This window comes from Musa acuminata, chromosome BXJ2-3, assembly GCF_036884655.1.
Source record: "Musa acuminata AAA Group cultivar baxijiao chromosome BXJ2-3, Cavendish_Baxijiao_AAA, whole genome shotgun sequence".
Taxonomy (NCBI): domain Eukaryota; kingdom Viridiplantae; phylum Streptophyta; class Magnoliopsida; order Zingiberales; family Musaceae; genus Musa; species Musa acuminata.
This window is the reverse complement of record NC_088340.1, coordinates 42690306-42713924: the sequence shown is the minus strand read 5'-3', so window position 1 is coordinate 42713924 and position 23619 is coordinate 42690306. Positions and strand designations below refer to the sequence as shown.

The 23619-nt window shown below is 39.8% G+C and overlaps 4 protein-coding genes across 6 annotated transcripts; all 4 read left to right on the top strand.

The window, feature by feature from the left end:
* Nucleotides 1-282: 282 nt before the first annotated feature.
* On the top strand, nucleotides 283-5879 carry LOC103979937 (protein DETOXIFICATION 12). The gene is made up of 7 exons (XM_009396201.3): nucleotides 283-570; nucleotides 2418-2962; nucleotides 3053-3139; nucleotides 3216-3272; nucleotides 3366-3604; nucleotides 4910-5115; nucleotides 5400-5879. Exons 1-7 carry the CDS (start codon nucleotides 301-303, stop codon nucleotides 5460-5462), a joined length of 1467 nt encoding a protein of 488 aa, XP_009394476.2. The 5' UTR covers nucleotides 283-300; the 3' UTR covers nucleotides 5463-5879.
* A 2903-nt stretch (nucleotides 5880-8782) lies between these two features.
* LOC135607638 (palmitoyl-acyl carrier protein thioesterase, chloroplastic-like) lies at nucleotides 8783-10317 on the top strand. The gene is made up of 6 exons (XM_065099593.1): nucleotides 8783-9121; nucleotides 9189-9322; nucleotides 9395-9508; nucleotides 9598-9766; nucleotides 9841-9909; nucleotides 9985-10317. The coding sequence occupies exons 1-6, from the start codon at nucleotides 8783-8785 to the stop codon at nucleotides 10315-10317; spliced, it is 1158 nt and encodes a 385-aa protein (XP_064955665.1).
* A 625-nt stretch (nucleotides 10318-10942) lies between these two features.
* LOC135581209 (notchless protein homolog) lies at nucleotides 10943-19953 on the top strand. 3 transcript variants are annotated; one of them, XR_010485522.1, is made up of 16 exons: nucleotides 10943-11049; nucleotides 11595-11769; nucleotides 11924-12005; nucleotides 12163-12252; nucleotides 12818-12943; nucleotides 13596-13723; nucleotides 15497-15696; nucleotides 16218-16281; nucleotides 17316-17426; nucleotides 17619-17756; nucleotides 18063-18205; nucleotides 18290-18344; nucleotides 18678-18734; nucleotides 18820-18930; nucleotides 19142-19190; nucleotides 19553-19953. XR_010485522.1 is itself a non-coding variant. In XM_065101300.1 (15 exons), exons 2-14 carry the CDS (start codon nucleotides 11611-11613, stop codon nucleotides 18901-18903), a joined length of 1437 nt encoding a protein of 478 aa, XP_064957372.1. In that variant the 5' UTR covers nucleotides 10964-11430; nucleotides 11595-11610; the 3' UTR covers nucleotides 18904-18930; nucleotides 19553-19953. The 3 variants fall into 3 exon arrangements, 1 of the variants encoding a protein (XP_064957372.1); XR_010485521.1 differs by having other exon boundaries at nucleotides 10964-11430; XM_065101300.1 differs by lacking the exon at nucleotides 19142-19190 and having other exon boundaries at nucleotides 10964-11430.
* Nucleotides 19954-20730: 777 nt separating this feature from the next.
* Nucleotides 20731-21610, top strand: LOC103979939 (uncharacterized). The gene is made up of 2 exons (XM_009396203.3): nucleotides 20731-20988; nucleotides 21083-21610. Exons 1-2 carry the CDS (start codon nucleotides 20827-20829, stop codon nucleotides 21608-21610), a joined length of 690 nt encoding a protein of 229 aa, XP_009394478.3. The 5' UTR covers nucleotides 20731-20826.
* The last annotated feature ends 2009 nt before the right edge of the window (nucleotides 21611-23619 follow it).

The window sequence follows — 23619 nt, the reverse complement described above, 5'->3', positions numbered from 1 at the left end:
AAATAAGTGTTTGAGTTGGATTCAAGAATTAATGCATAATATAACTGATTTATTATGCAGCTAACAGCGAAATCACAACTATTATATGAATATTTAATAATAAAAAGAATTATTGATGTAAAGCTAATAATACGTATAACAAAATGCATAGTTATATTTATGTCTTGATTTGCTTGTCTGACATCTTATCGAAATGTAGATTATTTTAAGAGGACTTCAGCTAAACTACATCATCAGGAACAGCAGAACAGACTAATGTACTATAACGACCTCATGCGTCGAGATGAGGGCAGCTGAGAGATGGAAGAGTCTCTGTTGACGACGGAGAGCGGTGGAGGAAGGGAAGGAAAGGGATGGGCGAGCAGGCTCGGATGGGGCGACGGCGGCAGAGAGCTCATGGAGGAGGCGCGGCGGCTGGGCTACGTCGCCGCCCCCATGGTAGCGGTGACCATGTCGCAGTTCCTGGTGCAGGTGGTCTCCAGCATGATGGTGGGTCACCTCGGCAAGCTCGACCTGGCCAGCGCCGCCATCGCCACCTCCCTCACCAGCGTCACCGGTTTCAGCCTCCTCGTATGTCCACCGTCCCTCCTCTCCCCATCCCTTTCTCGTCTTCTTTGCTTCACCTTTTGGGATAACTGTACCTCCAACGCGGAGCAAAGCGGAAGACCGATCGATTCGGTCCAAATAATGTTGGTTGGAAGCTTTTCCATGTGATAGGGCTTGATCTTTGTTTTCCTTCATTTCAAATGGAGCAGCGTCAAGGAGGAAGAAGTCTAATTGGTTTCAGATTATGCACCTCTGTTGCTGGAACTTTATATCTATCACACTAGAGCATATATTTAGTAACAATAACTGGTATCATGTTTTAGAATTTCTAGACAAGATCTGACCAACTAATTAACCTATACCTAGTTTTGAATCTTGCTAAAAGTGTTTGAAAGTAATCTATTATGACATACATCTATATGGATGAACATAATATACAAAGGTATTATGCTTTTGCAAAAAAATATAATCAGTTGGAATTACTGAAAAAGAAATATACGAAGACAGAAAATGCTGATGTTGCTTCCATCTGACCTTGGAAAGGATGAAGGGAAGGAATTTTTTTTCTTCATTCTTTTGCTTTTTTAGATTTTTGACAAGCAGAGAACCTCTCTTTCTATCTACCACGTCTTAGCTTAGTATGTATAAAGGGTGGCCCAATGCATGAGACTTTTGCAAGTGCAAGATTTAGAGTGGGTAAATGTACACAACTTGGTCGGTTTCATGACTGAAACCTTGGTCATTTCGGCGACGAATCAATAACAATATTTTGGCACTAATTCTCGACCTCTTAGTATGTGTGGGCATGGTATGGATAAATTTTGGTGGATGTAATTATGTAGGTGATTGAATGATTTAGATCCAACAGGTGATAATTTTAACAATACTGGTGAGTCCTCTTACCTATCGATTCTGCTCTAGACCATAATATTGTTTTGAATTCTAAACAAGTTTGGTTGATTACTTGCGATAGCAATGCTATGACAGTGAACAATCTGCATGTTTATCATGGGACTGAATTGAAATTTCATTTGATCCGGTTAATTTTGGTTTTACCAATCTTACTTGAGTTAAAATAACTTCAATCAAGTACAGTGGACTACAACAGATAAAGCTGCACTTCATCTAAGGGATCACTCTTGTGCACATGCGTGTAATTTCTAATATTCACCTTTTTTATCACTTCTAGATGTTAAAGGCATGTATGTTACTGAAGATGGGTTGATGTTGATTAACATTTCACAGCCAAACATGGGACATTTTGCAACGCAGTATGGTACAGACCAAGGTATCATACTGGTGTTTCGAGGTTGGCTCGGTACGGTACGGTACCGACGTATTGAGGGGTACACCATGGCATACCGAACAGTTTTATATATTTTCTTCCTTACTATAGCACTGTAGCACTGTAGCACATTCCGTTCGGTACCGGGAGGTGCGCGTACTGGTATGCCGTCGGACCGGTATATACCGCCCGTACCGGGCGGTACCATTCGGTATTGCATACCATGGTACAAACTATGATTGCCAAGATCCATATAATTTTTTAAGGATTTTTCATGATTCTTCATATAGTGGATCCTGACACTTCTTAAATTATCTGATCTACCACAGAGTGCTGCTTACTTTTGACTTTTTTTGTTGTTGCCACCAATGTTATTTTTTCAAATTTGATTGTAGTCTTTGTTATTCATTTTGACAGTTTAGTATAACAGGTAGTGAAGAGATTTTCAAGTTTGAAAGATGAAACATACATTTCTGTTACTTTGTATCTGTTCAATGCTTGATTTATTCTTTTAAGCTTGCATTTTATGTTCTGTTTTTTCATACTAACCTACTAATCATTGGCTTACTATTTAATTAATCTACAGTTAGGAATGGCAAGTGGTCTAGAAACTCTATGTGGACAAGCCTATGGAGCGGAACAGTACCATATGCTAGGTATCCACACGTATAGAGCCATATTCTCTCTTTTAGTGGTCTGCCTTCCTATCTCGCTTGTATGGGCCTCGATGGGAAAGCTTCTTCAATTAATCGGTCAAGACCCCTTAATATCCCAAGAAGCTGGAAAATATGCTGTGTGGATGATACCTGGATTGTTTGCTTATGCCATTGCTCAGCCTCTAATGAAGTTCCTTCTGTCTCAAAGCTTAATTCTTCCAATGCTCTTAAGCTCTCTGATGACACTGTGCCTTCATATCCCTCTATGTTGGGTCTTGGTGTTCAAGTCAGGCTTACGAAATGTTGGGGCTGCTCTTTCTATAAGTATATCATATTGGCTGAATGTATTTATATTGGGGATGTACATAAGGTATTCAGCTTCCTGCAGAGCTACTCGTGCACCAATTTCAAAGGAAGCATTTAGAGGCATTAATGAATTCTTACGGCTAGCACTGCCATCAGCATTAATGATATGGTAATTATTGTCTTGACTGTCATAGTATTATATTTTCTTGTTCCTTGTATGGACTTTTGAGAATTATGGTTCAACTAACATTTATTGCAGTCTTGAATGGTGGTCTTTTGAGCTGCTTATCTTGCTCTCTGGGCTCTTGCCCAATCCGCAGCTCGAAACATCAGTCCTCTCCATTTGGTATGTTAAATTAACAACTTAATTATTCATTTGGTATGTAATCGTTGTATTGATGTGCTTTTGCATTTCTGAACAGCCTCAATAGCATCACATTGCTCTATTGCTTTCCATATGGTCTTGGTTGTGCTGCAAGGTACTCCTGAAACCCATACAATAGAAAAATGTACTTGTAAAATATCTTGTCACTTAATCATATTTTAAATATGTTTTTCTTATTTGTCAATAGTACTCGAGTCTCGAACGAATTAGGTGCTTGGAACCCAAAAGGTGCTCAGTTAGTAGTACGTGTTGCAATGTTTCTTGCTATTTCTGAGGCTGTTCTTGTGAGCGGGACTCTTTTAGCCATGCGCCGCATCTTGGGTTATGCTTATAGCACCGAGGAGGAGGTCATGAATTATGTTACTGATATGGTTCCGCTGGTCTGCTTTTCGGTAGTCTTTGACAGCTTACAGGGGGTCCTCTCAGGTTATCTATTCTCTCGTTATCTTTGCTTTCATGTCTATTCTTTTATTATGGAGTCATAGTTCTTGAGATATGTTTGCATTCCACTAACTGTTCCATTATTAGAATCATCATATGGTATTCTGTTTTCATTTATATAGATTCTTGTTCTCCAATCATTGGTACTCATATGGATGGAGTTGCTTATTTGCGGCGCTCCCCCTAATGGAGTGAGCTACAACTATTACTGTTGCCTAAAATCTAAATAACATTAAGTTGGGAATCTGATGTAGTGCCATGGAAGCAAAACAGAGATCCTTGTCATTCACATTCAATGAAAAGCAAGAAAGATAAAAAATCAACACAAATGGACATACGGATTTTAGATGATCTGTGGAAACCATGCCTACCTCTATGGACCAGAAAGCACCTCCATTCTTCACTTCTGGAGAAACAAGTACAAAAAGAAAACCATTTGACGTTTATACCAAAACCTCTGTAGATACTCTTTTTCTAAATCCAGGAGACTAACCATCACATTTTATCTTCGACCACTAATGCCATATGGTTATGTCCACCACCATGGTGTTGCACATTTTTCATTGCTAGATTAAAACCCTTCATATGGAGCCAACCTCTTGTTTGAAGTAAGAGACTTGCGCATAGAAAAACAGCCGAACTATGTCTTACTAGGATCAAACTCAATCATATCTGTTTGCATCCTTACCACATCAAGAAACGAACAACAATTTTATACACACCAAAATTACAACAGTCTCAATCTTGGTATTTTGCCACCTTGACGATCAGCTTCATCTGCTTGCTAGGACACAAATAGAGGAAATTCACCTCCTTGTTGGACATGCAACCTAACATCCACCAGCTAGATATATCCCAGCAAACCCAGTGCACGTAGGGTCTTGGTATTGTACACTGCCACACAGTAAGCCATGGCACTGTACATATATCTTCATACAAAGAGCACCACTGCACATGACTTGCAACACTTGAATTTGAAACAAACTTGTTTATCAAACATGTATGGCCGCACTGAGCTAATCTACTTTGAAGAGGGACCTTAGTTTGTTGAATTTTCCCTTGTCGGTTGTAACTCAGGAACATAACGACGCCAAGAAATAATCTCTTTGAACAGGATGACATGAATCAACACAATTTGAAAAGGAATATATAACATCCAGAAATAAGTTTAAAGAAAAAGCAGGAAAAACCACATTCTTCAACAAGGAAATTGTTGCTTGTTGTTCCTCTTTTCGCTTAAATAAATGTTTTTCATTCTTACGACTATTTGGCTATGATTTGACATTGCAGGCATTGCTAGAGGATGCGGATGGCAGCATCTAGGTGCTTATGTGAACCTCGGATCATTCTATTTGTTTGGTATTCCCATCGCTGTTGTTCTGGGTTTCCTATTGCACATAGGAGGTAAAGGCCTTTGGATTGGTATAGTGTGTGGGTCTACAACTCAGACGATCCTCCTTTCACTAATAACAATCTTTACAAATTGGCAAAATCAGGTATGTTCTTCACTGTCATGTATGAATTGTTGAAACCTGCATGTATTATACTTTTTACTAGACCGTAAGAAACACTAAACTATAAACTCCAAACCATGTAAATTCAGTCTTGATGGACCCAGTACCATGTTTAGAGACATCTGTGGCATTTCGGTTTCGTTGCGTGTTTGGAAACAGTTTCTTATCGAGATGCATCTAGCTGATGAGATCCTTAATGGAATGAACACTTTTAGTGTTGAAACTATGATGATAATCTTTTGACACATCTTGGCTTAATCTTGCAGGCAACCATGGCAAGGGAGCGAATATTCCACGAAAGGTTACCTTTACAGAATATGTTGAAGTGAACCAGCTAGTTAGTTGCTCTTCATCCAATTTTCACTGTCAAGATATGATTGTCATAACTGGTGAGGAGACAAAACAACTGCTTAGTGATTGGCTAAATTTTGGTTAAATGAAGTCTTTGATCAACCATGCTATTGCAATTGGAGGTTTTGCTTCCAAATGCAATTGGCGTTTCAAACTATTGAGATCACCGGTGATGATCAATTCATTAAAGTCTGATGTACCACTGTCTAGTTGAAATAAAGTGATCATGAAAGCGTAGGTTTTTTGTGAAACTGTGACCTAGTAGATGCTTGAGAAGGGAGTAGTTCTTTACTTGGTGAGTTATACTTAATGAAGTTTTTCACCAAGTAAACATGGAAGTGAAGGGTTTTGTGTAATGCTAGAGAAACTTTTGAAAGCTCCAATTACTTGATGTGTCTCTCTATCTTCTGTCATGGTTTTTTCATGCTCAGTATCTAACCTTTTATGATAGTGGATATACTTAACATGCCTAAAGGTCTTCATAACCTGATATAATGGTCATAACATATACATATCAACCCCCAATTTACATTCGACATTCATTTATGAATTGATACTTACATTTACTGATCATTTTAGGGGATTATTTAGAGAAACAATAATTAACATTGTTAAATCACTCTTGCAACTACAATTTGCTAAAAACTTAGTATTCAGTAGTTGTAATTCCAATCAACTATATATTCTATTGTTTGCATATATAGTGTGGTGAAATCTTCTGAACCTTAAAATTGATCATTATTATTATGCTGATCATTGTATCCTAATGTTTACATATTTAGTAGCAATTACAATAAACTCATCATCATCATCTCCTATTCTGATGCATTATAGCTGTATCAGATGAGGCTGTGAGCACAGCTGAAAGCAGTCCAAATCCTTCAAACACAATCTTTGTTGAGACTAAACTCATTATGTCACTCAACTATGTAAAAGCTTAATATTCCATTTGTATTTATAAGATCTTAAAACAATTAATCCGAGAAATATTGGACCCTGTAAACCAAAATATATAATTTTAAATAATATCGTTCGATACGGATGGTATGTACCGGTCTGTCAGTTGACCGATACACAGATCACCTGTTACCGAACGGAATGGAATATATATATATATAATTTTTATAGATCTCAATGATAAAAGATACATGTAACTGATTAAAATAATTAAGATATATGATTTTATTATTATCATTATATATATATATATATATATATATATATATTTATATTTATATTTATAGGAATTCTTCCTCCTTGACGCTGCTCCATTTGAAACGAAGGAAAACAAAGATCAAACCCTTTCACATGGAAAAGCTTCCAACCAACATTATTTGGACCTACTCGATCGGTCCTCCGCTTTGCTCCGTGTTGGAGGTACAGTTGTTATCCCAAAAGGTGAAGCAAAGAAGACGAGAAAGGGATGGGGAGAGGAGGGACGGTGGACATACGAGGAGGCTGAAACCGGTGACGCTGCTGAGGGAGGTTGCGATGGCGGCGCTGGCCAGGTCGAGCTTGCGCTCCGACAAAACACCCAGCGGTTTCAGATACGCGGAGAACATCCCCCTCTGCATCGCTTGTCGCCGCCTGCAACGCACCGCTCCATGCATCCGTCACCCCTTGCCTTCTCCCCCTCCTGAGAGCTCCGACAAAGAACCCAATCGTTTCAGATACGCGTAGAACATCCTCCTCTGCATCTTTTTGTCACCGCCTGCAATAACAGATCGATCGAATGACACCGCTCCACACATCCATCACCCTTTCCCTCCCCCCCTCCCCAAAGCGAAAAACGGTATGTATCACACCCCGTTATATAATTTGAAAATAATAAATAAATAAAGCTGATGCTCTAAATTTACAAAGGCTCCAACATATACCACTAGTAATAGGGAACATGAGATCCATCGTACACGTGTTTTGCACCCAAAATTTGACCGTTCAAACGCCCATAATCAAAGTTTCTACGTACAATTTGAAGCGCTTGAGCTTTACAAGATCTTACTGTTTCACGACAGGTTAATGGGAAGAATTTAATGACTTCTTCTTCTTCTTCTTCCTCCATGTCGTCTTCCCCCTCACTATTTCTTCGTCCTTCTTCTCCCCTTTGATCTGCAGCAGATGCGTATACCTTGTCGGCCACTTGTCGAACGTCCCCAACAGCCCCCCGCCGTCGAGAATCTCCGGTGCCAGCGAGAATCCCGTGAGAATCTTGATGTTCTTATCCCGGGGAAGGGAATCTTCGTCAGGCTCGCAGATGGACTGCACTGTATCCGAACTATCACACTCCCTTCTGTACTCCAGAACGATGCTTGAGAGCTGGTGGTCCTCCATGAACTCGTCAGGAATCGTCTGCAGTGATGATCATGTGATCTGGTAACTTAGATGCTGGATTTTACGCAGTATGAGGAAGATGCAGGCATTTACCTCAAGCATCCATCTCACGTACTTTACGTTGTTGACATGGTGGTTCATGTCCAAGTCGTTCCATTTTGGCTACACAAAACGATGGGCGATGAGCTTCCACAGAACTGTAACGCTCTGTTGATGAGGGGAGAACGATTACCCACCATCAAGTTGGAGTTGACGTACTTTGCGTTGTCATCGAGCTTGTCGATCTTCTCAAGAGCTTCTTCTTGGACTGCTCTCGTTTCGGTGAACCACGGAATCTAGGTTATGTCACAAGCACAGCCAAGATTCTGCATTAGAATTAGTAAGGGCAGTTTGTTGTTAATGTTGACATAAAAAGCTAACTCTACATTACGTTCACAACAACTATTGAAATATCATACCGTATCGAAATTTCGACGTTTGCACGATACGGTATGGTATTATATACCGTTTAATATATTGTTCGGTATATATATATATATATATATATATATATATATATATATATATATATATATATATATATATATATATATATATATATATATATATATATATACTGGGCAGAATCTTGGCTGTGTTTGTGACATCCTAGATAAATTAAGGAGACATGAAAGAGACCTGTGAGCTTCCAAACTACTTTGTTCTTGTAATGCAAGTTTCAAGGTGATCTTTCTGAGGACCACCATCTTCTATGTTCCCACCACCGGAAAGGAACCCCTCCTTTCCTTCCTACTCCACAAAGCATCGGTGAAGCCAAATGCCTACCAAAGACAAACAAGTCATCTGTCCTTTGGCCAACCAGCTCAAGGATCTGTTGCCCTCTCCGCCAACTTTGGAGTCCCACAGGCATCTATAAGAACAATGCAGCACGCACGCACGCACGTATCACAAGAGCAGCAGCAACTCCATGGCATCTCTCTCTTGTGCTCTCTACCTCCCAACCAAATGCTCCTCCATTAGGGAGAATGGAAGCATAAACAACACTCCACAAGCGACCTCGGCTCTCAGTGTCCAAAGACCGTCAGTGCTGGATGTGGCTTACGCGGTCGCCTTCAATCCTGCGACCTCCTTGACTGCGGAGCAGATCCGGCAAAGCGTTCCCACGGAGAAGCAGTTGACAGATCCTTTTCGACAGGGTCTTATAGTCGAAGGTGGCGTCAGATACAGGCAGACTGTTGTCATACGATCTTACGAGGTCGGGCCTGACAAGACTGCAACGTTGGAGACCATCCTCAACCTCCTCCAGGTAAACATGACCTGGTCCTTCCGTTCCAGCAAAAGTAGATGATGATTGATTTCTGTGAATCTGACAGGAAACAGCACTGAATCACGTATGGTTGTCCGGTCTGCTCGGTGATGGATTCGGAGCTACTCATGGCATGATGAGGAACAATCTCATTTGGGTGGTCACAAGGATGCACGTCCTTCTCGACGAGTATCCTATCTGGTAATCTCTGCTTTGTGCTCATCTTATGTTCTGCCCTCTCTAGCAGACGCATCATATATGAGGCGATTGCAGGGGAGAGGTGGTGGAGATCGACACATGGGTTGGGGCGTCAGGGAAGAACGGGATGCGAAGAGATTGGCTGCTTCGAAGTCGCTTCTCAGGGCAAGTCTTCTGCCGTGCTACAAGGCACGAACAGTACTTCTATCTCTTTTGCTCTCTCTCTCTTCCTCGATGTTTCTCTGTGATCCGATGATGCCATGAACTGGATTGAGCAGCACTTGGGTGATGATGAACCAGCAAACCAGGCGGCTCTCCAAGATGCCAGAAGAGGTGAGAGACGAGATCTCCCCGTGGTTCACCGAAACGAGAGCAGTCCAAGAAGAAGCTCTTGAGAAGATCGACAAGCTCGATGACAATGCAAAGTACGTCAACTCCAACTTGAAGGTGGGTAAACGTTCTCCCCTCATCAATAGAGCGTTACAGTTCTGTCGAAGCTCATCGTCCATCGTTTTGTGTAGCCAAAATGGAACGACTTGGACATGAACCACCATGTCAACAACGTAAAGTACGTGAGATGGATGCTTGAGGTAAATGCCTGCATCTTCCTCATACTGCGTAAAATCCAGCATCTAAGTTACCAGATCACATGATCATCACTGCAGACGATTCCTGACGAGTTCATGGAGGACCACCAGCTCTCAAGCATCGTTCTGCAGTACAGAAGGGAGTGTGATAGTTCGGATACAGTGCAGTCCATCTGCGAGCCTGACGAAGATTCCCTTCCCCGGGATAAGAACATCAGGATTCTCACGGGATTCTCGCTGGCACCGGAGATTCTCGACGGCGGGGGGCTGTTGGGGACGTTCGACAAGTGGCCAACAAGGTATACGCATCTGCTGCAAATCAAAGGGGAGAAGAAGGACGAAGAAATAGTGAGGGGGAAGACGACATGGAGGAAGAAGAAGAAGAAGAAGTCATTAAATTCTTCCCATTAACCTGTCGTGAAACAGTAAGATCTTGTAAAGCTCAAGCGCTTCAAATTGGACGTCGAAACTTTGATTATGGGCGTTTGAACGGTCAAATTTTGCGTGCAAAACACGTGTACGATGGATCTCATGTTCCCTATTACTAGTGGATTATGTTGGAGCCTTTTTATATTTAGAGCATCAGCTTTCTTTATATATATATATATATATATATATATATATATATATATATATATATATATATATACCCAAAAACCTAAAAACTTAAATTATTAGGGATGTATTTGATATCTTATATTTATATATATATATTTTAACTCAAACAAGTTAATTCTGATTATGATTATATAAGTGGTGGACATGAGTTTTCACAATAAATATTATCAATAAAAGAGGATAATAAAGGGATTAGAGGTTTTCTTTCAAAATTACTAATAATTATTTGATATTTGCGCAAGAGTGTGGGATCGGATGAAAAGATTCGACCCGCAAGCTCACGGATCGATTCTCAACTTCCAACCCGCTAATGGGTCGGATTTGGGTCAGGGTTCGGTGTTTTAATTCCCGAGCGAGATCCATCCGACCCGTTAACAGGTGTTGACGCCCGACCCGTTACCCTTCGACGGCGGTGAAAAGAAACCCTAAGCCTCTTACGCCTTCGTCTCCCTTCACCTGTTAGCGCGCGTGCCACCGTCACCACCGCCTCTCCGTCCCACTTCCCCATCTCTTCCGATCATTAAGGTCTGCATCATTTGATTTACCATCATTTGTATTACTGGGATCCGCCCGAGCTTCCCCGATATCCTCCTCCTCTTCCTCCTCATACCTGATAGCTCCCTTCCCTCCTCCCGAACCTTGACAACCCCCTCTCCTTCCTCCTCCGTCTTCCCCTCCCAATCGACAGCAACCCACCTACCATACCCCGACAGCCCCCTCTCCTGCTCCTCGGATATCTCCTTGCTCCTCTGCCAACATACCGCAACGCCCCTCCCCATACCCCAACAACTCCCTCTCCATCCTCCTTCTCCTCCTTGTTTATTTATTATTATTATATATTTATAATATTTTAATATTCGGGAGCGTCTCGGACGTTTTGGCACTTCGGCTCGTTTGATTATACTGGTATCGACTTTGTTTTTCTATTTATTGGATAATGCAAACCTGTATTAAATTATCAAAGAAATTGCTTTCAAGAAGTACCACTTCTTTTTCATCTCGGATGAGAAAGAATCTTGTTATATTTCATTCTATTGCTATTTAAGACTTGTTTTTCTTTCTTCTGCCAGGTTATATTACGGTCAAATGGAAGTAATGGAAGAAGGGAGGGAAATCAGCAGTAGCAATACTGTAATGTGCCTTTTAACTGATCCTGAGGGAGAGCCCCTTGGTGCTCCACTCTATCTCCCACAGAATGCTGGTCCACCACAGCTCCAGGAAATTGTCAACAAGCTGCTAAAGAATGTATCTTAACCATCTCCTGTCTCGTTTACTATTGATGCATCCTTTCTCTTTGTTAGTTATTACTTCACTTTATTTCTTCTTTCTTTATGTGGCTGTATTTGGAAATTTGACTTAGTCATGGATCCTCTGACAAAGAACTTTATCTGTTTAATAGGAGGAAAAAATGCCTTATGCATTTTACATATCAGATCAGGAGCTTATCGTTCAGCTTGGTTCTTATTTGCAAAAGAACAAAGGTATCTTTATATCTCTACTTAGATAGATTCAGTAATCTACTTCTGAACAAAATGGTGACTTTGCACTAAAATAAATTGTGTTTCTTGCTAGTGTGGGAAAATAGTTTAATTTATGATCATGTTCATCTTTCCAGTTTAATATGTATAATCTGTGCAGTGTCTGTGGAGAAGGTGCTACGCATAGTCTACCAACCTCAAGCACTATTCAGAATCCGTCCAGTCAATCGATGTTCTGCAACTATAGCTGGTTTGTTACTGACTTTGTCTTCTATCAAGACATGTTTATTATCTTCTGATGTTATCTAGTGTGACAGTTTTGGGGTGTAACTAGGATGAGGACTTGAATATTGCTGGAAGATTAGTAATGAAGCTACAAACATGCTTGTCATTTCACTTGGCATCCAAAGAAATTGCTGGCAGATGCTTTTTAGTTTCAATTTTCTAGAAGGGAACTTGCGGATTGAAGAATGATTGTTTTTATATTTGATGACCTCATTGGGAATTTGAGAGAGAACCCACTTGGTGGAAACTTAATAATTTCATTAATTGGTGGAAATGAGATGCAACTCAGATTTACCCTTGGTGTAGCTCCATTATGGTTGGGAGTCTAGAGTATAAATTAATAGGTTTGCCGATGAACCAATTATTTTGCTTTTTATGCTAATCGCTACTATGTGGGCCAAATAAAGCTTCTAAAAAGCTTTAAGTGTTCTGCATAATTCTTTTTGTTATTGATAAATTCTTACTAATTGTACCTTTGTTATGGTTAGTTTTATGCTATACTAAACTCCGGTCAAATTTATCTTATTCAGGTCACACAGAAGCTGTACTTTCTGTTTCCTTCAGCCCTGATGGACAGAACTTGGCCAGTGGTTCTGGTGATACAACTGTTCGACTATGGGATCTTAATACTCAGACCCCTTTGTTCACTTGCTCAGGTGAATTTAAGAAACTTCCGATACCTCACCCCAATTTCCTGCATGATTCTTCTTTACATATATCTACACCATTTCCTTCTAGTTTTGTCCTATGAATTTTCTTAAAAGGTCCATCTAAGAGGTAGCATGTTTGTTTGTTTGTGTTTGGAAGGCTTTCATGTGACCAAGAATATGTAGTAATTGATATTTCTGCTACTTCTTTGGTGTAACTTTATTTCTTGCAGCCTTCTATTTTCTGTCTGTAAAGGGAAGCTGATATTTGTTATCTTTGTGTTGATTTGTGGAAGAAAAAGCTTCTTCCAAACTAAAACATACAGAAGATAAAAAAAAACACATGGTTTTGGATGTAACACTAACTTTGCAGAATCAGGCGAACTTCTGGATGGTTAATGGGCAGAAAATTGTTGTCTAATCTTTTAGCAAAGAGGAAGATGTCATCAAAGGGTTAAATAACTTCTTGTTTTGGTTGACTGTCCTTGTTTGTCCATGAGTTCTTTTATGTTTTTAACTTTTCTCAGTGGTAGCATCTGGATTAGTAACCCTAAGACTGAATAAATACATATGTTTGAGACTTGAGATTTTTTGAATTTTGTTAGACCAAAGTATTTATTGTATTCAAGGATTTAATAATGCTACCTCATAATTTGTTTAGGTCATAAAAATTGGGTGCTTTGCATTGCATGGTCATCGGATGGTAAACATCTTGTGAGTGGTAGCAAAGCTGGTGAACTTTTGACATGGGATCCACAAACTGGGAAACAGTCCGGTGGTCCACTTCTTGTAAGTACATGTATTTGCTTATATTCATTTTTTTTTTAGTAGCCCATGCTAGTTTTTATTACAATACTTGGAAGATGTTAATTTTGTTTTGGTATCTTTATGCAATTTAAGATTAGACGGGCTCCTTGCTTATAGAAGTTAAGGGTTTTGTGGCACTATAAGAGCATCAATCTAATGCCAGTTGCGGATTGCTTACTGTTTGATTTAATTGATATCGTTTAGACTAATAGGACTGATGGTTCTTCTTTTGTTAATATTCAATAGCACCGAAATATTCTTCATGACCAATTCTATCATTCTTGGAAGAATAAATGGATCATGTTAGTTTGTTTTCATTTCAAGTTTTCAACTACCTTTCAATGGTTGCCATAGCTTTAGAGATTGGCTGATCGGTTGCCCACCAATCATCTGATTAGTTTATTTGGGTCTAGCAATCATGATCTAAGAATGGCAGGCATTTGTCTTGACTGGTCTATTCTGGATGAAGGCTTGAATCAATTGATATCAAACAATCAGGGTTAATCTTGACCAATTTGGCTTGATCGTCCCAGTTGATCTTTGTCAACTTTGACTGCATGGACCAATATCCTGCACATTTTCATCTTTCATCATTCTTGATTCTTGTGCTTATACCCATTTGCTTGTTGATTGTAAGCATCAGCCATGATAGGTTCCTAGAAAGGATTGGTTCAGATTAGTCGATCTTGTTTTATCTAGGGAATTAATTTGGTCTGATCCAACTAGTTGATCTGGACCACAAGGGCCAATCCTGACTTTAGCTTCATACATTTCATCCTTTCATCATTCTGGATACTTAGCCTCAGAGCATCAGGCATTTATTGGTGCTACAGAAGTTTGATATTCTGATGCTTTTTCATAATCATTCTTTACATTCGAGCGGCCACTATCAGTTAATTAATATTTCATTTCTGTTATTCTTGCTCCAGAATTATAAGAACTCCATGTCTATGTCTTTGTATTTTTATTTCTGTTGTATCACTGCTTTATTATTCTCTGCTATGAAGTATATAAAAAAAAGTTTATGCTGCCCTAGAAAGAAGCAGCATTGTTTACGTTAGCATGCTCACATTGTTGTGGCTCCAACACTGATCTGAGTATCCAATTGGGTTGTTTCCATCAGTTTTTTGTGTGAATCCCAAATTCCATCAATCAACCATTTAAATAGAGGGTCAACGGATACATCATACGTGTGCCCCATGGTCTTGTAGTTCTTTCTCCTCAGGCTGCTGCTGCTGCTGAACATTGAAGATAAATTTCAAGCAAAACTGCTGTCTGAGTAAAAATAATAATAAGGCTGGGAGCTGGGTCTCTGTTTTCTTGCTACCGTATCACTGGAGTAAAATATATGGCATAATGTCTCAATGAAAACAATTAAAACGAGAGTGGCACATCATGTGAAGTGTTCTAATCTGCAATACCTTAAACCAATAAATTACGACTCCACTGCAGTCATTTGACAAGTTGTAGGGAACTTGTTGATGCTCTAGAAATGTTCTTTTAGAAATTTGAATATATTGTTTCTTTAAATATATTTGCTATATATGACTCTCAAAACCACTGCTTTTTCCAATTTTCAAAATTTATTTCATCTTTATTCTTTTCTTTAACTAATAATATGTTGCTGTTGATATCTTTGTACTTGTTAATGTTCCACTATAACATATTTTGGTCAGACATTTATATTTTTATGTGCACTTATTACAAATTTGTGACTGGTGACAAGATGTATTTGGTAACATTATCAACTGGCAGGGACACAAGAAATGGATTACTGGTATTTCCTGGGAGCCTGTGCATTTGCAAGCTCCTTGTCGCCGTTTTGTTAGTTCCAGTAAGGATGGGGATGCACGTATTTGGGATATTTCTTTGAGGAAGTGTGTTATTTGTCTTTCTGGTCACACTCTGGCAGTTACCTGTGTAAAGTGGGGTGGTGATGGGATGATATATACAGGGTATGCATTTCTTCAAAGTTCATTGCTTCACTTGTGTGTCTTATTATTATATATTTTAATTCCCAATTCCCATGTATCTAACATGCTTTGGTAGCTTCTCACTAATTTTGTCTCTTATATTTTCTATAAACCTTTCGTATATAGTTGCAACTACTGAAAGGGATTGGTCTGAATTATGTAAGCTTTTGTTATTTTCATACGAATGTTTCTTTACCAATTTTCTTCTCATTTAGCAAATTATCCATGATGCTTTGAGAGTATGTGACTTCATATGTTATGGTAATCTATGATGCATTGTCATATTCTACATGTTCCTTTTGCAGTATAGGATTATACATAAGAGGAATTACATTGTACTTGAGCTAGTTTTTTGGTTTTCTTGCTTGGACCATTGGGTCAGTGTTAGGCAAAGATGGGAACATTTCTCCCTCAAAATTCATCATAAAGACATAAAAATATTGATTAAATTATGTCTGTTGCTATTATTTCTATACTTGAAACAACACAACTCTTGCATGCAGCTCTCAGGATTGTACGATCAAAGTATGGGAAACGTCTCAGGGAAAGTTAATCCGTGAGTTGAAGGTATTACGATATAATTTTCCTCAACTGTCCTTTATTAGGATTAACTTTTATTAGCTGATTTTCTTTTAACCAATGGAAAATATTTGATGCATAGCTATTTTAGTATAATCAACAGCTCCTGCACAAATTTTTAACTCGTTGTACATCCATAAAAGTAAATGCACTTGTGTCCATGCATGTTTAATGTGCAATTATCTGAACATACACAGTTTTTTGTATTACTGTTCTTGGTTTGCCATGATTTTGTTAATTCTTATCTTCACCCCTATGTCTGTAAGCAACTCCTTCCAACCGAAGAAGATCTCATTAAATGTGGAACTAAAATTTTCAAGCTCAAATATCATTCTCATATAGTTGCATGTTGACCTATATTATGTCTTGAAATACAAATTTATTTCAACTTGAAGTATGTACTCTGTTTATTTGTGGTACAGTGGTCATGTCTTGGAAATGAGTTGAACACTATGTTGGATATTAAGTTAGATGTCAGTCGAAATTGTTCCAATAGTGTGAAAAAGCTTTTGGTTCTTTAGTTTTCAGATGAGTCCACATCAACACTTGAAATGATTTGTGGGTGTTATAGGATGCTTGCCTGCAAATTGTCTTTTGTTTTGTGGTTCCAGAGCCTTTTCTCTTCTTTTTGCCTATATAACATGCACACTGGGCCTTTTTTCACCTGATCTATATCCTGACCAAATGATACATCTTTTCTAACTATTAATTTTCTATCAGGGCTGTATTATTGTGTGCCTTTCTTTTCTTTCCTAATTTGGTGACTACAATAAGCATTCAACTATAATGTTTCAAGCTGGTATTTTATGAAAAAGCTTACAAAATTATTGATGAGTTATTTAAATTGGTTACGGAGCAAAATCTAGAGTTTATCATTTTATGGTAAAAAGGTTCATTGACTACATATGTGCACTTTTCCTTAAAAATTAATATAGTTTTAACCTTCAACTTAGCTTGCTGAGATTACCTGCATAAATTTCAGCATTGTTTAGTCACCTTTTAGATGACAATGTGGATTTCAGGGACATGGCCATTGGGTTAATTCCCTAGCTTTGAGCACTGAATATATTCTCCGCACAGGAGCATTTGATCACACCAGAAAAACATATTCATCACCAGAGGAAATGAAAGAGGTACTGCATCTATTTTACTAGCCGGTGAATTCCCCCTTACCTTTAATTGCCAGCACATGTACTAATGGAACCATGATACCTTCTGTAAAAGGGAGAATGGTGCTTAGCATGATATTTCTTTGATATGAACAATGATGAACATTTAACCTTCTGATAGTTAACTGATAAGGCTCATCTTGTTTGTTAACTTAGGCAGCTCTTGCTAGATACAACCAGATGAAAGGTAATGCTCCTGAGAGGCTGGTTTCGGGTTCTGATGATTTTACTATGTTTCTCTGGGAACCTGCATTGAGTAAGCACCCAAAGGCACGCATGACTGGTCATCAACAGGTTAATACTAAATCATTCATTGATCTTTTTAGAAATTATTTTCTGGAGTTTTGTCAACTTTCTCCACTAGTATTATAAATTTTAAGGATAATCTGGTAAGCAATTAGTATAGATATTTGTTTCCTGTTTTCATATAAGGCTTCATGTTGTTGATTTATATATTGCTCCGAAATGCTGAGTATCTTCAAGCTTTTCATGAATTAGCCTAAACGATAATAATTTCTAGTACAGTCGAGATTTTTTATTACCTAAAAGTTAAGTTTGCCCATAGGACATTTTACTAACCAGCTGATGTCTTTAATCCAGCTTGTAAACCATGTGTACTTTTCACCGGATGGACAATGGTTGGCTAGTGCCTCCTTTGACAAATCTGTCAAGTTATGGAATGGTATTACAGGGAAGTTTGTTGCTTCATTCCGTGGACATGTTGGTCCTGTGTACCAAATCAGGTCCAGCATGTTTTTTCTTCTGTGTTGTTACTTTCATTTTTGATACTGCCACAGCAGTTGGTAACATTACTTATTTTGCAACAGCTGGTCTGCTGACAGTAGGCTTCTACTTAGTGGAAGCAAAGACTCCACTCTGAAGGTAGCTTTTGCATCTTGTTACTTGTGATTTTAGAGTATCATTAAAACCTAAATTCATTTCTTTTTTGACCACCAGATGTTCATATATATATTTTGGTTTTTCTTGTAACAGCTTGATGTACTCACAAATTGTAACTTTGGTATTTTAGCCTTTTTTAACATGACACATTTTTTGTTGATGCTGTTTTGGAATTGTTCATCTCAGGCTAATATAAAGTAACATATATCGCGTTGTAAGATTTATCTTGTAATGTTGCTATGTAATGACAAGAGCATGGTCTTCATGCCCCTTCTTGATCTTTTGTTTCGTTCACACTGGTGGTTTATGAACCAGGTCTGGGATATTCGAACACAGAAGTTGAAACAAGACCTACCAGGTCATGCCGACGAGGTACTGCTCTTTCAAGAAACCTAGTGAGTTTAGGAATGTGAATCTCCATTATTGAGCATCAAAGCCTTTTCATCTTCCTCCCCAGGTTTTCTCCGTGGACTGGAGTCCAGATGGTGAAAAAGTGGCATCTGGTGGCAAGGATAGAGTATTGAAATTATGGATGAATTAGGAAGGAGCAAAATCAAAGCAACTTATGGTACGAGACCTTTTAGCTGATACTTACACTTTCTACCTTAGGTGATCTATAATGTTTTCTGACTTGATCATAGTAATCCGAAGGTCTTTGCTACAAAATACCTAAATAATGATCGATTTACTTGTACTGTTAGGCCTTATTTTTAATTAAGTTGAATATCCAAATACCTGTTACAGTCAAACTAACACAGTTTATCATATGATCTTCTTAGGAGGGCTGGATTTTGCATTGTGATGAGTTTGTGTCAATATCTTGTTCAAGTAAGCCTTTCATAGAACAAGTCAAATTCAATTACAAACTGGTAGCAAGGATGATGGTGCAAATCGTCTTTTTTTTCACTTCAAGCTATCTCTGTCTCTTCACATTTTGATTGCAAATATAAATGAAGGTCATTTGATAACAGATATATTAACAAATTGTGGTTTGGCTACCAAACAGAGAAGAAGAAAGGATCAAACACTTTTGTTGGTTATGCTTATCCAGCAATGAAACTGCTGAACCTGTCTAATAAATGAATCAATAAAACCTCCATGCAAAACTAGAAAAGCCACAAAATACTTTTCATGATGCAAAGTTGCATGCTGCACTTGTTCGGTTCAATATACCAATTTTTGTGGTGCAGGTGACGTCGAGGATGGATGGTTAACGCTATGCCGGCTGCATGATAAGCTGCGTCAATGAGTGTCAGTTTGGGTGCCTTGTATATGGCTCTCGTAACACGGCAACGGGCTGCATCGGTTTTGGAATCACCTGTGTAATGCAAGATGTCAAACAAATGCCACCGGTCAACTCAAACAAGCAAACAGGTTCAGAGTCTTCATTACTTACAAATTAGAAACGCACTCAACATGTCTGCTTTATAGCGTACCAAAAATGATGATTTTTTTTATCCTTCGAAAGTAAGTTAAGATTTCTTGGAGGTGCCACAATCTGCTGATTCATTTACTAAATTATTTCACGCTTATTATGTTATTTTGTGAGTAAAAAGAAAGAAGTAAAAAAAAACTCAAGTGTTTTTTCTTCTGTGGAGCGTTGCGTTTTGGTAGAGTGGTTTTTATTTTCTAGAAGATGATATTACTCTTGGTCTTTATTTTCTTCACCGCCTTTGTTACTTGTATCTGTTTTTTTTTTTTTTTTTTCGTCTCTCTTATTCTTTAGTGCCTTCATCCATCATCCATCCAACATTGTTGTCATATCATTCTTTGTTCGTCGTCTTCACCCTCGTCCTTATCTCAATCGCCTTTTTTGCCTTATATCCATCATTGTGGTTGTCAACGATCGGCCTGATGGTTATCGGTATGCACTTGCTGCTTCGGTGGTTATAGTTACCCCTCCTCCCCCATGTTGCTTATCTAACGATAGTAGTCACGACGTCATTTCACCACATCATCCATGTATAAAGTGTCATGCTTCTCATTCTCTCAATCCCCGCCCTCCCGCTCGACCTTCACGACCATTGCGTCCACCCCATCTACAAACGACGATGAGGGGGCAGAAGAAGTAGAGGTTGGCCGAAATAAACAAAAAAAAGGGGATGCTATCGAAAATAAAATAAAGGGAAGTGAAAATTAAGGTTTTTTTTTTATTTTTTTGGACAAAAATTGGCCCAAGAAAGTGCTTCAATATGCTTTATTTATTTCCTTCTCTCTAGAGATCTACCTCGGCGGCAACTCGATCTGATAAGGTCAACTCGAAGAACTATGAAGGGCAGATGAATCCAACGCACTTAATATTGAAGTATGGATTCATCTGGCACAGAAAAGAAGGCCGCAGTCAAACTAAATGCCCTGTGGCGTATCCCTTTCTTTGATTCTTCTCAGACTGCAAACGCTTGTTCTTCTTCGTCTTCGTCTTCGTCTTCTGAGCTGCCACATTGAGAAGAGCGACGACAAGGAGATGGAGGAGAAGTCCTTGGACATGGTGATGGTTCCCCTGGGTCTGCTGTTACTGGCCACCTACCATCCGTGGCTCCTCTTCACCATCGCCAGAGATCCCAAGCGCACCGTCATCGGCCTCAACGCTCAGGCGAGGGAACGCTGGGTGCGAGCCATGATGACCGTGAGTCTCCATCTCTTCTTCCTCTCCTTCTCCTCCCTTTTTCTTCTGCGGGGAGTTCCGATCGAATTCATGGCCTTTGAGCACGTGCATGCAGGACACGACGCAGAACGGCGTGCTGGCAGTGCAGACGCTGAGGAACAACATCATGGCGTCCACCGTGCTGGCGACCACCGCCATCACCCTCACCTCCGTCATCAGCGTCTTCGTGAGGCTCACCACCACCACCGCGTCCGCCTCCCTCTTCCTCTACGGCAACGAGTCCCCCGCCGCCTACACCATCAAGTACTTCACCATCTCCCTCTGCTTCATCCTCGCCTTCCTCGGCAACGTCCAGTCCATACGCTACTACGCCCACGCCAGCTTCCTAGTGACGACGGGTGAAGCCGGCGGTGTGCCGGCCGACTACGTGGCCCGTAGCTTGAACCGGGGGAGCTTCTTCTGGTCGCCGGGGCTCAGGGCCTTCTACCTGTCCTTCACTCTCTTCCTCTGGATATTTGGGCCGATTCCGATGCTGGCGAGCAGTGTGGCGATGTGCTGCCTCTTCTTCTTCTCGGACACCACCACCGAGTTCTTCCACGTCTCGGCCACCGTAAAGGAAGTTGGTGTTACAGAGGAAGTCTGATTACAACTCATGCCTTCATGTGATCTGGATGAAGAAGAAATCAGATGGTGGTCAGAACACATAGAATAAAGAAGGTGGATTCCCATGGCAGTCTCTGATGAGTCGTAAGCAATAGAACAGTGGGGTTGTGTCGGATGATGTGCAGCGAGGGGCGGAAGGTGATGCCAGAAGAACAGAGAGCACAAAGGAGTGAGATGCAGAAGAGCTTGCAAGTCACCATCTGTGCTCTCTATCTTCTGTCAACAGCATCACCTGACAGCCTCCATTGCTTCTCACCACCACCGAGGGAGAAGTGACACTCTCAAGAAGTAGGATGAAGGATTCCACACTCCTACTTATAGGAGTGAGTAGAAAAGAGGTGTGCTCGAGGCTCAAACTAGAACATTTCTCTTGGCATGCCAAAAGCAGCTCCGGATGGATTCCTTACGGCACTCGCTGGATCATGATATCGGATGACAGAAGCGAAGTGGAGGTGACACAATGGCAGAGATCGCGTGAGGGATTGATATGGCACTGTCGCAACTTGGCCAGAAGCTGTTGAAAGCAGAGCGAAGAAGAAAGCCACCACCATGTCCTCCTCCTCTATCCATTTCTGAGGAACCCGAATCATCAGTTATCTTTACAGCGGTTTGATCTCAAGGTACGAACTCTTCGATGGCGGCTGGGAGATGGGGGCGATGGTGGCGGACAGAATCTTGGGTGTGGTGGTCGACTCGTATGTCCATTGTTGCGTTTGGATTGTTCTGTCGGTCTTTAGCTCCATCGACGGGGTCTCATCGGGATTCTTTGACGTCGCGCCACCGGGAATCTTCGGATCGATGCGGTGCGGTCGTGTCGCCACGCTGTCGACGGAAGCAGAGAATTTTGATCGGAGAGGGCATTCGGAAGGGCTGTTGTCGCCTACCGATTCGTCGAACGCCGCGGCGGCCGCCACACCCACAGGTGATTCCATTCGTCGCTTTCCAGGATCATATTACGTCCAAAATAGCAGTAAGATATTGGAATAAGTAAATAAATATTATTAAAATATAATGCTTTGAATTATTATAAAAAAACTATCTGAATGGAATTTAATGCACCGACATGTGTATTTATCTAAGGGTAAACTAAAAAAAAAACATAGGATGTCACGGTGCTCCTTCACCTTCGCGTGATTGTTTGTTCATTGGCCTCACCCTCATTCGTCATTATCAAAGCATTACTAAGGTTTTGTTATTGACCTTGACGAAAGAGAAAGAGGTGGCCACGATAGGGCATCCCCTCTCTCCTCGTTGGCATAGCTCATCATATCAAGTATCGTTCTCACCTCTTTCATAAGCTAATATGCTCTTTGATCAAGTGATATCGATGAGCAAGAGAGAGTGAGGGCACTTTTGCTCGTGGAAAGATTTGAAAATCAATGGCAAATGAGAGGGTTGAGAACATCCTTATGAAATATGATATAGCCAGAGGCATTTGAGATGGAGGTTACGATGAAAACTATAGCAACAATACATATTATGATGATAATGAAGAAAGATGATGAGAGCAATGATTTCAATGGATGAGGTGACGATATGATAGGACTGAGGTGATAATTAGTGGGATAGAAGCTAAGAGTAATATTTTTTTAAAAATAATAATAATAAAAAATATTAAAAAAAAATAAAAACTTAATTTTTTAAACAAAAAATTTCTTTGTCTAAACACATCATATGTATTCAAAGAAAAATAATAATATCTTCCTATCAATATCCACAAGTTAATTCAGGAGCTCTAGAAGGTAAAACAATATTATTATGTGATATCGAAGATATATATTTCGATAACGATCGAAAATGGTTATAGGGCACATACATTTCAGTAATGTCTGAAAATAATTATAGGACAACAAAAAAATTATGCTTATATCAATTTTGATCTCAATTAGACTTTAATGTCAGTGATCAGGAGAGACTAATCACCTCCCATCGACGTCTACATAACCACTCCATTTAATCTCTCCATCCTTTTGTCATCGGAATAGAAAT

What these genes read in the sequence shown, in the direction of transcription:
- LOC103979937 (XM_009396201.3), top strand. Translation starts at nt 301, where the DNA reads ATGGAAGAGTCTCTGTTGACGACGGAGAGCGGTGGAGGAAGGGAAGGA. An exon ending in ACATCAGTCCTCTCCATTTG is followed by an intron (nt 3,140 to 3,215) that starts GTATGTTAAATT and finishes ATTTCTGAACAG; the next exon opens with CCTCAATAGCATCACATTGC. An exon ending in TTACAAATTGGCAAAATCAG is followed by an intron (nt 5,116 to 5,399) that starts GTATGTTCTTCA and finishes TTAATCTTGCAG; the next exon opens with GCAACCATGGCAAGGGAGCG.
- LOC135607638 (XM_065099593.1), top strand. Translation starts at nt 8,783, where the DNA reads ATGGCATCTCTCTCTTGTGCTCTCTACCTCCCAACCAAATGCTCCTCC. An exon ending in CCATCCTCAACCTCCTCCAG is followed by an intron (nt 9,122 to 9,188) that starts GTAAACATGACC and finishes TGAATCTGACAG; the next exon opens with GAAACAGCACTGAATCACGT. An exon ending in CTCGACGAGTATCCTATCTG is followed by an intron (nt 9,323 to 9,394) that starts GTAATCTCTGCT and finishes AGGCGATTGCAG; the next exon opens with GGGAGAGGTGGTGGAGATCG.
- LOC135581209 (XM_065101300.1), top strand. Translation starts at nt 11,611, where the DNA reads ATGGAAGTAATGGAAGAAGGGAGGGAAATCAGCAGTAGCAATACTGTA. An exon ending in GATGGGATGATATATACAGG is followed by an intron (nt 15,697 to 16,217) that starts GTATGCATTTCT and finishes TCTTGCATGCAG; the next exon opens with CTCTCAGGATTGTACGATCA. An exon ending in AGTTAATCCGTGAGTTGAAG is followed by an intron (nt 16,282 to 17,315) that starts GTATTACGATAT and finishes TGTGGATTTCAG; the next exon opens with GGACATGGCCATTGGGTTAA.
- LOC103979939 (XM_009396203.3), top strand. Translation starts at nt 20,827, where the DNA reads ATGGAGGAGAAGTCCTTGGACATGGTGATGGTTCCCCTGGGTCTGCTG. An exon ending in GGGTGCGAGCCATGATGACC is followed by an intron (nt 20,989 to 21,082) that starts GTGAGTCTCCAT and finishes ACGTGCATGCAG; the next exon opens with GACACGACGCAGAACGGCGT.